The sequence below is a fragment of the Gadus chalcogrammus genome, chromosome 17 (assembly GCF_026213295.1).
Source record: "Gadus chalcogrammus isolate NIFS_2021 chromosome 17, NIFS_Gcha_1.0, whole genome shotgun sequence".
NCBI classification, from domain to species: Eukaryota; Metazoa; Chordata; class Actinopteri; order Gadiformes; family Gadidae; genus Gadus; species Gadus chalcogrammus.
The window spans coordinates 4,750,151-4,764,945 of record NC_079428.1 but is presented as its reverse complement, the minus strand read 5'-3'; the positions used below and the strand labels follow the sequence as shown (position 1 = coordinate 4,764,945).

General features: G+C 43.6%; 1 protein-coding gene across 1 annotated transcript in view; it reads right to left on the bottom strand.

The window, feature by feature from the left end:
• The window catches only part of acox3 (acyl-CoA oxidase 3, pristanoyl), a 16,940-nt gene extending 3,036 nt beyond the window's left edge, over positions 1–13,904 (bottom strand). The window contains exons 1-18 of the mRNA XM_056575748.1: positions 13,850–13,904; positions 12,635–12,819; positions 12,129–12,226; positions 11,455–11,590; positions 11,076–11,150; positions 8,855–8,944; positions 8,314–8,457; positions 7,954–8,042; positions 7,167–7,263; positions 6,836–7,018; positions 5,337–5,459; positions 4,646–4,766; positions 3,832–3,954; positions 3,290–3,403; positions 2,255–2,370; positions 962–1,136; positions 568–635; positions 10–96 (exon numbers count right to left, since the gene is read on the bottom strand). Coding sequence (XP_056431723.1) covers positions 10–96; positions 568–635; positions 962–1,136; positions 2,255–2,370; positions 3,290–3,403; positions 3,832–3,954; positions 4,646–4,766; positions 5,337–5,459; positions 6,836–7,018; positions 7,167–7,263; positions 7,954–8,042; positions 8,314–8,457; positions 8,855–8,944; positions 11,076–11,150; positions 11,455–11,590; positions 12,129–12,226; positions 12,635–12,775 — 1,980 coding nt within the window. The 5' untranslated portion in view covers positions 12,776–12,819; positions 13,850–13,904. The remainder of the gene's footprint in view (positions 1–9; positions 97–567; positions 636–961; positions 1,137–2,254; positions 2,371–3,289; positions 3,404–3,831; positions 3,955–4,645; positions 4,767–5,336; positions 5,460–6,835; positions 7,019–7,166; positions 7,264–7,953; positions 8,043–8,313; positions 8,458–8,854; positions 8,945–11,075; positions 11,151–11,454; positions 11,591–12,128; positions 12,227–12,634; positions 12,820–13,849) is intronic.
• Between the last annotated feature and the right edge of the window lie 891 nt (positions 13,905–14,795).

The window sequence follows — 14,795 nt, the reverse complement described above, 5'->3', positions numbered from 1 at the left end:
TGCTCTTACATTGCCGTCAGCCTTGCCGATGGTAGAGTTGAGGATGAAGTCCGGAGGGGCGAAGACATCCACCAAGGCCACGGCCTCGTCTTTGAGCTGGAGACGCGCGGGAGAGGCAGAGCGGAGGCTTTGAACGTGTGTGTGAGGGACACCACTTTCCAGTGTTGACCATATTTGTCTCTGTGTTTCTGTCGACGTCAATGTTTTGGTGCGGGAAGCGGAACAAAGAAGAGAGTGGGAGCGGGTGAGTGAGGGAGTGACAGAGTTAGAGAGTGAGAGAGTGAGAGAGTGGGGGAGTTAGAGAGTGAGAGTGGGGGAGGGAGAGAGTGAGAGAGTGAGAGAGTGGGGGAGTGAGAGAGTGAGATATAGGAGTCCTGGAGCTAATCGACGCAGAGCAACACTTTTTAGTGTGTGACTGCAAATGTATTCACTATTATTCACTTTCAGTGATTGAATGAAAATATATAGATATTTGTACTAATACATTTCTGTTGATGTCAATGTTGAGAAAGAAAGTCAACTAAATAAGATATGGGAGAGACAGGAGACAAAAGAGTCTTTCTGTACCTGGGTGCACAGAGTAAGGATGGCTGTGTTGACAAACTCTGCAGCATTTTTTCCAGAGAAATATCCACCTGTGAAGAATACACATACACACACCATTTAAGTTGGGTCATTTAACTTTTAAACAAAAGGTGCATCTTATGTCTTTTGAGCGATGGAGAATGCACAACAAAAAAGCCAACCTAAAACCAAATCTTTAAAACACTTGAAAATGTGTTTTTTGTAGTGACTACTGAGCACACTCAATAGATAAGAGAAAACAAGGCAGGCTTAAGCTAGCTAGCTAGCTGGCTAGCGTCGACGGGTCAGTTAACTCTCGCTGGCTGGTCCAATGCTAGCAGTACCAGGTTAATTGATACACATCTCTGACTACACACTACAGCACACTGGAACTGACCCTGGTAGAGTGTGGCCATGTGGTTGCTGAGGGTCCACAGGCCGTAGAGAGCGCCCAGCTTGGTCAGCACTGGTCTGAGAGCAGCCGGGGTATCATCGGACTCCAGCATCGCACAGTAACTCTGGAGGGCCATGTGCTCGATGTAGGCCAGGGCCAGGGAACGGCAGTAATACACCTGCAGGAGGAATCCACAGAGAGTGGGTTGTTATTAGAAACAGCGTGTGAACGTGTGTGTGCATGTGTGTGGGAAAAACCATCTTAGTGAAAATAAATATCCGTTATCCTGATAACGTGCGTTTGCGTCTGTGTGCGTCTGTGTGTGTGCATGAGTATGTGTGCATAAGGCTGAATAACTATAATGGAGTTCCACAATAGATTAAGGTGGGCCCCATTATCCTGGCTGAGGACCAAATCCTCGACTAACCTCACACGTGTGTGTGTGTGTGTGTGTGTGTGTGTGTGTGTGTGTGTGTGTGTGTGTGTGTGTGTGTGTGTGTGTGTGTGTGTGTGTGTGTGTGTGTGTGTGTGTGTGTGTGTGTGTGTGTGTGTGTGTGTGTGTGTTGGGAATTGCTCGATCACTTCTCAAACTGCGTAAATCCCCCTCTTCCTGATCGGAGACGCCCCACGCCAAACGTGACACGCGATGTGGTCATCCCACCATCTGACTCTCGTCAGGACATCCGTTGGCGGACAACATTAACGGAGATAAAGCACGATAAAGCCCGGGGCTTTTACAGGGCCCCAAAGTCTCTCAACTCCCAATAAAGCCAAGATAAGCTAAACTAAGTCTCTGCTCGTGCGCGCACACACTTGAGTCTGCGTTTGTTTGTGCGCAACTGCGCATGTGTGGGTGTGGGTGTGAAATGTCCAATCACAGCATAACAGGCTGCTGCCTCAAGATTAAAAAAACATCTGCCAATTCTAATTGGGCATTCATTTGAACTGACTAATGCTCTCTCTCTCTCCCCCTCCCTCTCTCTCTCCCTCCCTCCCTCCCTCCCATCAACCCTTTATCCTCTCTCAAGCAGACAACAGGGCTGAAACGGAGCAGACTAAACACTAGGATGGTAAAAGGAGTTCCATTAAAAACAAAAGAATGAGAATAACATTTTGAGTTGTACCAAATGTCTCTCCAACTATCTAACTAGCATTTATTAACTCCAACATACAGGGGTGTGTGTGTGTGTGTGTGTGTGTGTGTGTGTGTGTGTGTGTGTGTGTGTGTGTGTGTGTGTGTGTGTGTGTGTGTGTGTGTGTGTGTGTGTGTGTGTGTGTGTGTGTGTAAACAGTCACCTGGCTGTTGTTGCGTGCTTCAAAGTCGTCCTTGCCAGAAGCCTTCTCCTGAGCCAGCTTCGTCTGGCTCTCCCCGAAAAGGAAGCAAACCAGCCACTTATAGGCCGCCAGCGGCACTATTAGTGTCCACCAACACACACACACACACACACACACACACACACACACACACACACACACACACACACACACACACACACACACACACACACACACACACACACACACACACACACACACACACACACACACAGTAGGGTGTTTGGGTTAGAGTACAAACAGGAAACAATAAGGAGGATGCGGTCAGCAGAGCGTAGACGGTTGAGTACACACAGAGAGAACCGGGACACACAGAAACAATCTGACCTCGATGTTCTTTAGTGTGAAGATTGGAGTAAATTAACTCAACCTTGCTTTGTAATCATCTTGGGATTGTTCATAGCAAGCTGTTTGCCTTCTATCTTTTTTTTTTTTCCTTTAAAGCACTTTGTAACTCTGTTTAGAAAAGCGCTGTATAAATAAAGATTATTATTATTATAAAGATTATTATAGCTGTTAATAACTGCGTATACATCACAGCTGGAGCCAAGAGGAAGAATCGTACTGTAGTTCTTAGTTAGTGACACTGTTAGTTACACTGCTGCCCTCTAGTGACAAAGCGGCATAACTTCGGCTGCATATGTGATGGACATGACTTTGAAGTTAGAAAATGTAAATCCAGAAGTTCATTGCTGTTTATTGGGTAATATAGAGTGGATAAAATATACAGTAGCCAACAGTGCTGGGCTAACATGCAATTTAATTCCTGTTACCTACAGCTGAAGCTTATTAAATAATAGGCAATATTACTTGCCTATTTCCTTGAAATGAACCACACCTCCCATGATCCCACACTACTTCACCATATCATCAAACCATGTGTTGTGTTAGTGTTTCGATTGAGCGGCAGAGATGACATACTGCCTTGAATAAAATAAATGAGGAATAAATAAATACAGATGAAAGGGATGTATGTATGTCAACTCGGCACCCTACCTGCAGGGTCCATGCACTGTTCCATAGAGGTGGCTGCGAAGCATTGGTTTACGATGACATCGTAATCGTCCAGGAAGTTGATGGACCCCATGGGAGACTGGATGGGTCCTCCACCTGAAGGCGTACAAAACAACCAGAGAGGCTACTGGACCCCGGGTCTTGCATCTCACGCCTCCCTAGCTACTGATCTGGGGACCTATGGTCTCCCAGTAGGACTCTCTCAAAGCATCACTTAAAAACACATGCTTTTTTTTTTTTTAAAGTTGGTTTTCATGTCGGCCAGACCTATGTTAACCTTTTTTCCGCGCCTAAATTTGTATGCTTTAAAATATATAAGACTACTATAATGTGTCTTTCAGTTGATATTGTTTTGAATCTCTTCAAAAAGGCGCATTTAATTGCCATTGTAAGTGTCTTATTATTACTACTCCAGTCAGGGCTTTTAAAACTAGATAGGGGTGTGCTCTGTTGCAGACGCTGGCCTGTGATTGGCCCGACCTCGCCCAATGGGCTGGCGGGCGTGTCGGTGTCGGGGGGCGGACCTCGTTGCTTGGCCTGGACGCAGGAGAGGAGGTAGTTGCTGGTCTGCTGGAGGAGCACGTTGTTGTCGCCTTCGTACGTGCAGTTGGGGTCGTTGTCGTCACGGAGAGCGCCCAGCCGGTTCACTACATAATGATGAGGAATATTAGGATTATTATAAGAACAAAAAAAGTATAAAAAAAAAGTATATATATTTTTTTCCAAATTCCGTTTTATTCTTTTCCAAATTCCGTTTTTTCCGTTTTAATTTTCATTAATTCCGTTTTTACACTTAAAATCATCAGAACGAGTGTCAAATAAGTGCGAACGAACACAATTTAATCAGATAGAAGACTACATTTATTAAAACATCACAACATTGCATTGTTTTTAGTGCTTCAAATAAAAACATGACATAAATATTAAAGTGCTTATAAACTATTTTTTTATAAACTCAAATTGTTGTTTGTTGTTTGCCCTGGCTACGGCGTTCATTGTTTTTCATATGGAATTTGGACTTCAAGTGGTCATCGCACGTATCTTTGCCTTTCCAATCGATAGTATGTTGACAAATTCTACAAAACACCTGAGTGATAGAAGTGTTTTGGATATTGTTCGGCTCTGAATTTGGGGTTAGAACCGAATTACGGGCGCTTCAACTTCTTCTTCGGCTTCTTGTTAGGAGCGGGACCTATTGTTCGTGTGTGTGTGTGTGTGTGTGTGTGTGTGTGTGTGTGTGTGTGTGTGTGTGTGTGTGTGTGTGTGTGTGTGTGTGTGTGTGTGTGTGTGTGTGTGTGTGTGTGTGTGTGTGTGTGTGTGTGTGTGTGTGTGACTGACTGGCCAGGTATCCGTGCCCCCCACAGGCCTCCCTGCACTCCTGGATGCCCCTCTGGGCGGTCCACGACCCCAGGGGCTTCACCGCGCAGGACAGCGCGTGGATCTCTCTGCCCAGCTGGTCCTGGGGACGGGAGCGCACACACACACACACACACACACACACACACACACACACACACACACACACACACACACACACACACACACACACACACACACACACACACACACACACACACACACACACGATGATGTGGATGCTTCGTCCCAACGTTACTTTGAGACTGGCTCAATGGAAGCACGCCATCAATATCAAGTTAGATCAAAAAAGAAATGGAGTAGCTACAAAAAAGAATGTGCTGCGGGATCTTATTCACAAAACCGCCGGAAGATTGAGGAATGCAGATAAGAGTACAGTGTGTACTTTTTCGGATACAAATAGACATTTGTCAAATACACAGACACAGTATACTTTGTATTTTTAATTGTATTGTTTTTTTATCCTGTGTTTTTCCACTGCTGGTGGGCTGTTGCAACAAACACAATTTTCCTTTTGGGGATTAATAAAATTGTATCTAATTTAATCTAATCTAGTGTATACATGGTTTCCACGCAATAGAAGAGTTCAGCGCGGATCATAAAGGTCAACCAAAAGCCATTCTCCTCGGTCCCTACGCCCGAGGTTCCTCACCTGTCTCTCGCTTTTCTGCTTGCTCATCACCCCCAATTGCAACTCCAGAAAGCTCATGAAGAAGGAATTGTAGAACTGGTTCAGGACATACACGGCTGCCAGGTAGGGGATGAGCCGCCATTGCTGTCACACAAAAACAGAGAGAGAGACACTAACTAAGACCCCGTCCACACGGGCGAAAACAATCCTTCCCCTCCGTTTTCCTAGGCAGCGTTTCAGGAATTTCTCCGTAAAGATGGACTCATTGCAAAAACCGCTGTAGAAAAGCTGTAGTACATATTCCAGGCCTATATGTGGCGCTGGTTCTCCGCCCAAAAAAAGAAGAAGATAAGGCGGAGCATGCGCTTTAAGCCTGAGCGCTGCATACAAACAAACATACATACAGTCGAGGAGGAGATGGCAGTTGATAAACATAAGACTGGACAGCAGAACAAATAAAGCAACTAAATAAACCAAACAGGTGTTGGGTCGTTGTGTTTGCAGAGTAAATTTGTTTGCGTCAATATCCTCTACTTGCCAAAGGGCTGGTTGCACAATGACTAGCAAATAGTTGAATATCTCAACGACTGATGTAAATACTCTTGAATCATAGCCAATGGGAAACTATTCCGGCGTACAAAAAATGAGAGCAGCATTATTCACTGAGTAGCCGTCTTAGTTTTTTAAACGCTAGCCATATTGGATAAGGCAGAATTCTGCATTCCTTCCCCCGACCCAGCTAGTGTTGAGAACTAAGATGAGGCAAGATAGACGAAAGTTGTACAGGACCCATTACAGGAAGCTTAGTTGGGATATTGTGAAAACACCCCGAAAATTGTGGGTAGGAGCAGAGGGGTTGAGCAAATTTTGGGCGTCCTTTGCATCATTCAAAGGTGAACTTGTGTGCGAGAGTCTTTTTGACTACCCTGTCACAGAGGTGTTACGGTATGACAAACACAGGTGTCGCTCATTACACTAATTTAGGGTCTGCAGTAGCATTACCCGCAGAACGATTTGGGGAGATATAAAAATTGAGATATTTCGATTATTTTTTATATTATTTATATTTACCTAGTATGCAATTTTTCTGTTTAAAGTTTATTTTGTTCTGTATTATTCACTAAACAAGAAATCAACCAACACAACATTGGAAGCAGTCAACATATAAACTGCTCTTTCTTTTATAAACTGCTCCTATTATTATTATTATTATTATTATAACATCTTTATTTAACTACTGAATTGTGAAATAAAAATGAATATGGACCTTACTGGTCTCGAGTCAGTAACAGTAACAAATCCCCCCCCCCCTAAAAAAAAAAGAAGCATTTTCTTATCTAATCGCAGCCTGATTTGCGAATCGTGTTAGATTACATCGCGATGTCAGTTTGAATTTGATTCATCGTTCAGCCCTAGTATGTTGTGTTGGGGGTGATTCTGTAAAAACGGGATTTGGGGGGGGGTGGGGGCCGGGTGGGAGAAACACAACCTATTAACCCACAGTGTGCCGTGGCCCCTACCTGCATCTGGTACTCCAGCACTGGGATCTCCTCCGTGTCCGTGGGGCCGAACTGGCGGCGCACGGCGGAGTAGCGGAGCGCCGTGGTGAGGGCCAGCTTCAGGTGGTTGGTGGAGAACTTCAGAATGAACATCCTGCCCCCGGACAGGGCCCCCAGTGTGGCCCCGAAACGCTTGTTGGGGTCCTGGTGAGGCAGAGAGGGAGAGAGGGGGACAGCGTCAGGGGGAAAACGCGGAAGGGGGGGGGGGAAATGAATGAAAATTTGTACAAATAGAAGAAAGAAAGAAAGTAAGAAGGACAGAATGGAAGAGAAGAGAGCCGCGCCATCCCACCTTATAAGGCGTTACATATTGACCTTCCGGACTGACGTCTCCCGTTTTGTTCAGCAGGTTTTCGCGAGGGATCCTCACGTCGGTGAACAGAGCAAACCTGGGGAAAATTCAAACATTAATAAAAATAAAAAATATCTTCCAAGTCCGTTTTATTTTCATATCCTACTCTATGATGTTGTAGAAGTTTGGACCCAGTTTTTTGCCCAGACAGACAATTAGGATTGCATGCATCTCATGTATTCACACACTCATAGCAATGCTAACTTGAATTGGTCCCACTTAATTTAAGGTTTGAGGATGCGTCTCTGGTGGCAAATACCTTGATGGCTAATGTCTTCCAAGTCAGATAAGGACATAAATATATCCACACCCAGTAAGATTGACCAGAACGCCAACACACACACACACACACACACACACACACACACACACACACACACACACACACACACACACACACACACACACACACACACACACACACACACACACACACACACACACACACACACACAGGCATCATGCCCGCAATCCCAGGAAGTCCACTTTATCCAAATTATGTCAATCTTTATCAGAAAGAACTTCCATCAACCAAAAAAACTGACGTCCGAGTTGATAGGTAAGCCTTGGGTGTGTTTGTTAAACTGTGAATAAAAATGTGAACTAGTGTGTGTGCTCACGCTATTCAACAGACAGATGGTCACAAATCCCTCTCAATTATCAAACTGTAGCACTTCCCTCCTCCACCCCCCCCCCCCCCCCCCCCCCCCGCTCCCGGGACCCTTACCCGTTATCCAGCCCGTTCTGACCCAGTTTCAATCCGATGTCGCCCACTAGGACTCCGGGAACAGGAAGCAATGTTTTCTGATCTCTGATCTGTGAGAGAAACCGAGACGTGCAATCAGATGCGTTTTCCCTTCTTATCCGACCCCCTTTAACAAACATTGTTGTTAATATGCTATACAACTAAAGGACACAAAATAATATAATCAATCTATTTAATTGCCCTTTAATGCCACGTTTGGTCTTCCCCTTTCTTTCGGTGAACCCCGGTCACCTTTTTCATCCCGCAGCTCAACCCGATCACGGCTGGAATATACTGTGAGTTAGTCAACAATACAAAACAGACAAGCAACAGCAAGGCTACCTGGACCACAAAGGAATGAAGGCCATGGCAGACTCCGTCCGGTGTGATGAGCTGGGCGTACACGATGGTGTGAGTGGCCGTTTTCCCAAGGTTGCCCACCCAGAACTTGGCCGCCTCAAAGTCGGGAGAGTTGATCACAAACTCCTGCAAAGAAGATAGTCGGTGTTTTTATAAGGTATGCGATTTTGCTGCAGACTATACATTCCACACGCACAGTACATTCTTCCAGATATCTTTTGGACTTGGGCCATAGCCAACTTGATGCGGCTGGCCGGCTCACCTTTGTGCTAGCGGGCTGACCTGTGTGATAGCTGGCTCACCTGTGTGATAGCTGGCTGACCTGGGTGATAGCTGGCTCACTTTTGTGCTAGCTGGCTGACCTGTGTGATAGCTGGCTCACCTGTGTGATAGCTGGCTGACCTGTGTGATAGCTGGCTCACCTTTGTTGCTAGCTGGCTCACCCGTGCATTAGCTGGCTCACCTTTGTGCTAGCTGGCTAACCAGTGCACTAGCGGTCTCACCTGTATGCTAGCTGTCTCACCTGTGTGCTGGGGTCATAGGTGGCTGTGGTCCTCATGGCCCTGGTGTTACTGCCATGACTCAGCTCCGTCAACGCAAAGCACCCAAACATCTGTGAGGAAACCAGTGTGGAAATTACTTCAAATGATCTCAAAAACAAGGAATGAAGAAATTGTTTGCTTGAAACATAAAGGCAATATAGAACACTTTGGGCCCTATTTTAACGGTCCGAAATGCAAGTGAGAAGCGCCATGGGCAATAGCTTCGTGGGCGGTTCTATGGCGATGTTGCTATTTTACCTGCGCATAAATGACTCTTGCACCCGGCACAAATCTAAAAAGGGTTGGTCTGAAGTAGCCTTATTACGCTTAGGTGTGGTTTGGGTGTAACGTGCAATAGACCAAAGGGAGTGCCATCTCCCATCCCCTTTAAGAGCCATGAGCGCATTTCGAGTTCATATTTTGACAGCGCGTTTGCAGTCTCCGATGAGACAGATGCATGACCACATGAATTTCAAACTTCAAATGGCTCAGTTTATGGCCAAATAATATGGCCTGATTCACAAATGAAATAGCGTGTTCTTCCACAACTTCAGAAACATTGAGTCCTCAAATAAATGTTGGCAAAGAAAACTTAACACACATATGATATGCGGTAACTGTGGTTCTATTAAATGATACACGCAACACATTCACAAACATCGTTTCTTACCAGTATTGTATGCATTATCGTTATCGAATTGTGTTCCTAATATGCATGTGTCCCCCTGTTAATATACATTACCATGGACTGTATTATGCGTTACGTGTTTAGTTTGTGTGTGTTTAAACTGATGGACGCACATATGCGCGCCCGCTTTCATTCATTCTTTTTAACACTCACTCACGGTCAAACAATGTTTTCTCACGATGAAATACTCGTCAATCCTAAAAGTTATGGGCTCGTACACGATGTCTGTGTCAAGAAAATATGTGTTTGCTGTACGGTGTTTGCAGATGCATTGAGTTAAAATTACAACTTATTACCGCTGTATCAGCTGTTCTTTCCCAAATAATTTACCAAGAATGTGTGGCTAGGTAGATGAGAGAAGCAAAATGTATGCGCATGGTGCACAAGCAACCTTATGCATGCGCCCTTAAAATAGCATCTGAACAACGTGCCACCGACTTTAAAGTATTTCCTGGTCTGTGGCGGAATTGTTTTCTGAAACTGCAAAATAGCACCAGGGAACGTTTGCGCCAGAACACGCCTCCTCCTTTCGCCAAACCGCCCCTTGGGCCGCAAGATCATTCCCTAATTTACAGACGCGTGGCGGGAAGAGAACGCCCTGCGCCAGTTGCAAACTAGCAACGACACACGCGTCAGTGTAGCAAGTCAATTGCGCCGGATGCAAGATAGGGCCCTTTGATTACAATTAATAAAACTGTAATAAATAGTAGTGCTGTCAAGCGATTAAAATATTTAATCGCGATTAATCACATTAATGTCATAGTTAACTTACGATTAATCGCGATTAATCGCAAATGTTTTTTCTATGCTAAATATCCCTTGATTTCTTTGTCCCATTATGTTTTCTCAGTTGAATGCTCTTATCAACATGGAGAAGTGCATCGGCTTGCCTTGTGCAAATGTTTTTTTATTGATAACAACATTGGCATATACTGATCAAAACAGGAAGATACAAAACAAAAGCCTATAGTGCAATTAAACGATGAATATACAAACATACTGCCTTGAACATAGCAGTCAGGCTACTGCTTCTTTGTTTTGAGACAAAAAAAAAATAAAATAAAATGAACGCAAACCGTTAAAATTGGTTTGCGTTAACGCCGTTAATAACGCGTTTAACTGACAGCACTAATGAATAGTCAAAATAACTTTATTAAGAGACACAATCAATTATAAAACGTAATAAGGCCATAAAGAAGGTTAAGGGAATACACAAGCGATTAGAGAGAACAATTAAGAGAGAAAAATACATTACGAAACATCGACATTGATGCGCAGATGGGACCTGAAGGACTTGCTAGATAACAGATGATATTTACTTAGGAATCCTGATGAACTACTCGGCAAAGCTTTCGTATTCGGCTCAAAGAAAGACGGAGGGAGGGCGAGCGACCTCTATTGGAAATGCCGTCACCAATTGATCAAGAAACCTTAACTTATGGTTCATTCTCAGATAGAACAAGCAAAGTCATTTTTCACAATGGGCAAGAGGGCATTATAAAGAGAAAGCTTACCGTCATGGCTCTGCTGCCCTCTGTATAGTTCTTGTGCCTCGATGACCCGGCATTGGAAACTGTACCCCCAAACATCTAGAGGAGAAGCACAAGAACAAAGGGAATGCCATCACATTGAGGTTACATGATAATAGAGACATCGGCCTGCCTGAGTCACATTACGCCAAATGCAATCCACCATTGACCCAAAGACTATTCACGAGTTTTGGCCGTGTACGATAAGTTAAATGAAAAAACCAATTCATGAAACGTCTGATTTTCGACGAAAAAGGGATGTAGTGTGTAAACAAAGTTTTCCTTTAGAAAAGGGTAAATGCTGACGAATCAAATTGAGAATTGAGTGTAAGTAGAACACACTCCTTGTCTCTTAAATTCTCACCTCAGTGCTCAGGGTATACTTCAGGTGTACGGCAGGGTCGTACATGTTCAGGCAGTCGGAGAACGCACTGATCATATACGGGTTCTGCATCATTTTCTCCTCGTCCAAAAAGTTGTAACGGAAGAGCTGTTTTACCCTGTGAAAAGGTCCAGTTCACATTATTACCAATGCATAGACAACAAGTAGGATTAACTATGTAGATGGGTGGATGGATGGATGGATGGATAGATAGGTAGATGGATACAACTTTATTAATCCCTCCTTTGTTACAGCCCAACAGCAGTGGAAGACACAGGTTATAATACAATGCAATAAAAATACAAAGTAGTGCTAAGGAAATAAAAAATGGATGCCCGATTAAATGCTAAAGACAAACCTAACAGCAAACAAGACAAACAGTATGAATCATAAGTAAATGGATATTGACTTGATATTCATTTTTTTTTATCAACAGATGTATGCATTGCACATATACAAATGTGTTTATTTACTTTGTGTGCATTTAACATCCAGTAAAAAACAAGTGTACCAGTGCATACAATGTGATGTAAGTGCAGTGTAAACATGCACTTCAGCTGCGTTCACACTGCGAGCGATCACGCGGCGGCACACAAACTAAAATTCTCGATACATCGAGTAGATTGTACACATAAGAGGCGCGGCGGTGTGTTTACCTCAGGAAGGTGAGTTCTCTTTTCTTCTCCACAGAGAGGTCCTCCCCGGCTTGCCGCGCAAAAACGGGGTCATTCTCCAGCGTTGTGAATATCAACCGCTGCAGACAAACAGCGACATGTCAACGCACAGAAGCCGGAAGAATCCCAAACCTGCACAGAATTCCACGGCCAATACTGGCATTGCTCAACGTATGGTCTGCCTTTAGGTTTATTGATAATCTGAACCCTTGTCATTTTCTGCAGTTACAGTACAACTACTGACATCCATTGTCCAACTTAAGACTAGAAGCCACTTTCTGTATTTATATGAACTTTTATTGTTATCCTTTTAAGGGCAGAGAAGCTATAAGCATCACCAACAATGAAATGGGCATGTCCTCTGACGAACATCACATGTAAACTAAAGATCAGCATCATGCAGTAATGCTCTTTTTTTACTACGCATATGTTTTTTTTTTTTTTTATGTTTGAATGTCCCAGTGGTGGGCGATTATTTCCATGGCTACCTTGAACTCCAGAAGATCTTCTCCTTCCAGGAATAGCACCATCTCCTTCCAGTTGAAAGAGGCCCTCTGCCTGTAAACGTCCATTGGTCCTCGCGGGAGATCCGGCACGATGTGATCCATCTTTGTGGCTTGACCGGACATGACACGGTAGTCTACGACGATTGTCGACGGCAACTCAAGGCACTCTGGAAGATGGAACATGTCAATGAATTCAAATCGCATTTTGGTTGTTTTTCCTTTAATAGGTGATCACATTCTGAAAATGTTTTTGTATATTGTGTACAATGTATATTTAACAGAAAGAATATATCCACTTCAAAGCAGGCTTAAATGTCCAACAACAGTCCAAAAACCAAGTTTGCACTATTTTTTCTATGCTAACCTGCATGTAAATTTGACTGTTCATAGCTGGTGAGCACACTCTCTCTCTCTCTCTCCTCTCTCTCTCTCTCTCTCTCTCTCTCTCTCTCTCTCTCTCATCTCTCTCATCTCTCTCTCATCTCTCTCTCTCTCTCTCTCTCCTCTCTCCTCTCTCTCTCTCTCTCTCTCTCTCTCTCTCTCTCTCGCTCTCTCTCTCTCTCCTCTCTCTCTCTCTCTCTCTCTCTCTCTCTCTCTCTCTCTCTCTCTCTCTCTCTCTCACACACACACACACACACACACACACACACACACACACACACACACACACACACACACACACACACACGAATCACTTCGATCATGATTGCGACAGAAGGTAAAAGGTTTTATAAGGTAAAAGGTCGTCAACATGTATAAAGTCAACTATTCCCTATTCGTATAACCAGGAATGAACGGGAGATTGACGTTGTAGAGATATTGAATTAACAGCTGACCCAATATAAAGGTAGTAGGTCACATCTGTCCGTGAAACAGTGCCACGAACAGGCAGTCCAAAGTTCAATTAGCTCTTTCCGAGGCAACAAGTGCACATAATAACGCACTGACTGTCTAGAGATGCATAAATACAACTGAGCTTGATCCATGGACGCAATGGACAGGAAAGTTACCCCAATGTTGTCACTCATCCCTTGCAGTCGACCGTTTCTACGCTACAAACACAATCGTTGCTGCTATGAGTGATAAAATAACAATGTTGGATTGAGTGCTTTAAAACGACTTCAAAAAAACCATTTACAGAATTCAGTCACTGGTAATAAAGAATAAATAACGTGTAATAAAGTGGGCCGGCCTTACCTGAGGTAATTGTGCGGACTGACACAGGACAGTCGCAGGCAGCGAAAGAGAGTAAGAAGACTGAGGTTGAGTGTGGGCGTGTCGTTGCGGTATGTGTCGTCACTACCGGTGAGAGGGGCTACGGTTTGTTGAATTTCTTGATTCATAAAAAAATATTTGACCGTGGAATTTAATAGTTTAATCTCTTTGTGTATTTACAAAGGCGCTATATAAATGTAATGAAATGTGAAATATATAAATCCAAAGTTTAATTTCCTACAAATTACGACCTTACCCATACAGTACCATGCTGTAAAACAGGACGGTGTTATTCGGTTATTAAAAATGTATCCATGGTTCAATGTAGCTTATCAGTGCTCTGAAATATAGGTTCATACAGGTTAACACTATCGCGAGATCTTACTGTGTTATAACTACTGAATTTTGTAGGTCATGTTTGTACATTTTGTTGCACAAACTGCATGCAAATATAACTGTTAGTTGCCATTGTTTGTAGCAAATATTATCTTTCTCCATCTCTATAACACACACACGCACACGCACACGCACACGCACACGCACACACACACACACACACACTAACCACGCTAGTATATAAGAAACGTTATATGATATAAGATATGATATATGAATCATTTATTGTGTACGTTTGCAATCACCCACAGCAGAAGGCTTTTAGAAAAGTAACTGCATTTGCTACGTAATGCAAAACAGGGGGTAGCCTAGCCCTAGATGATATAAAAGTGCAGTAGGCCTATCGCATTGTGAAGGCAATACAAATACTAATCAAATACCAATCACGTAACTATAAGCTACATTTATTTAACAAGTTTGCAACAGGTGAATTTGTAATAAAATATCTTATGACCAAAGCTTGGTCAACGCACAAACAGGGAACAAACAAGCTATATTTTGTTTTCTGGTGGTTTTAGATCTTACATCAATT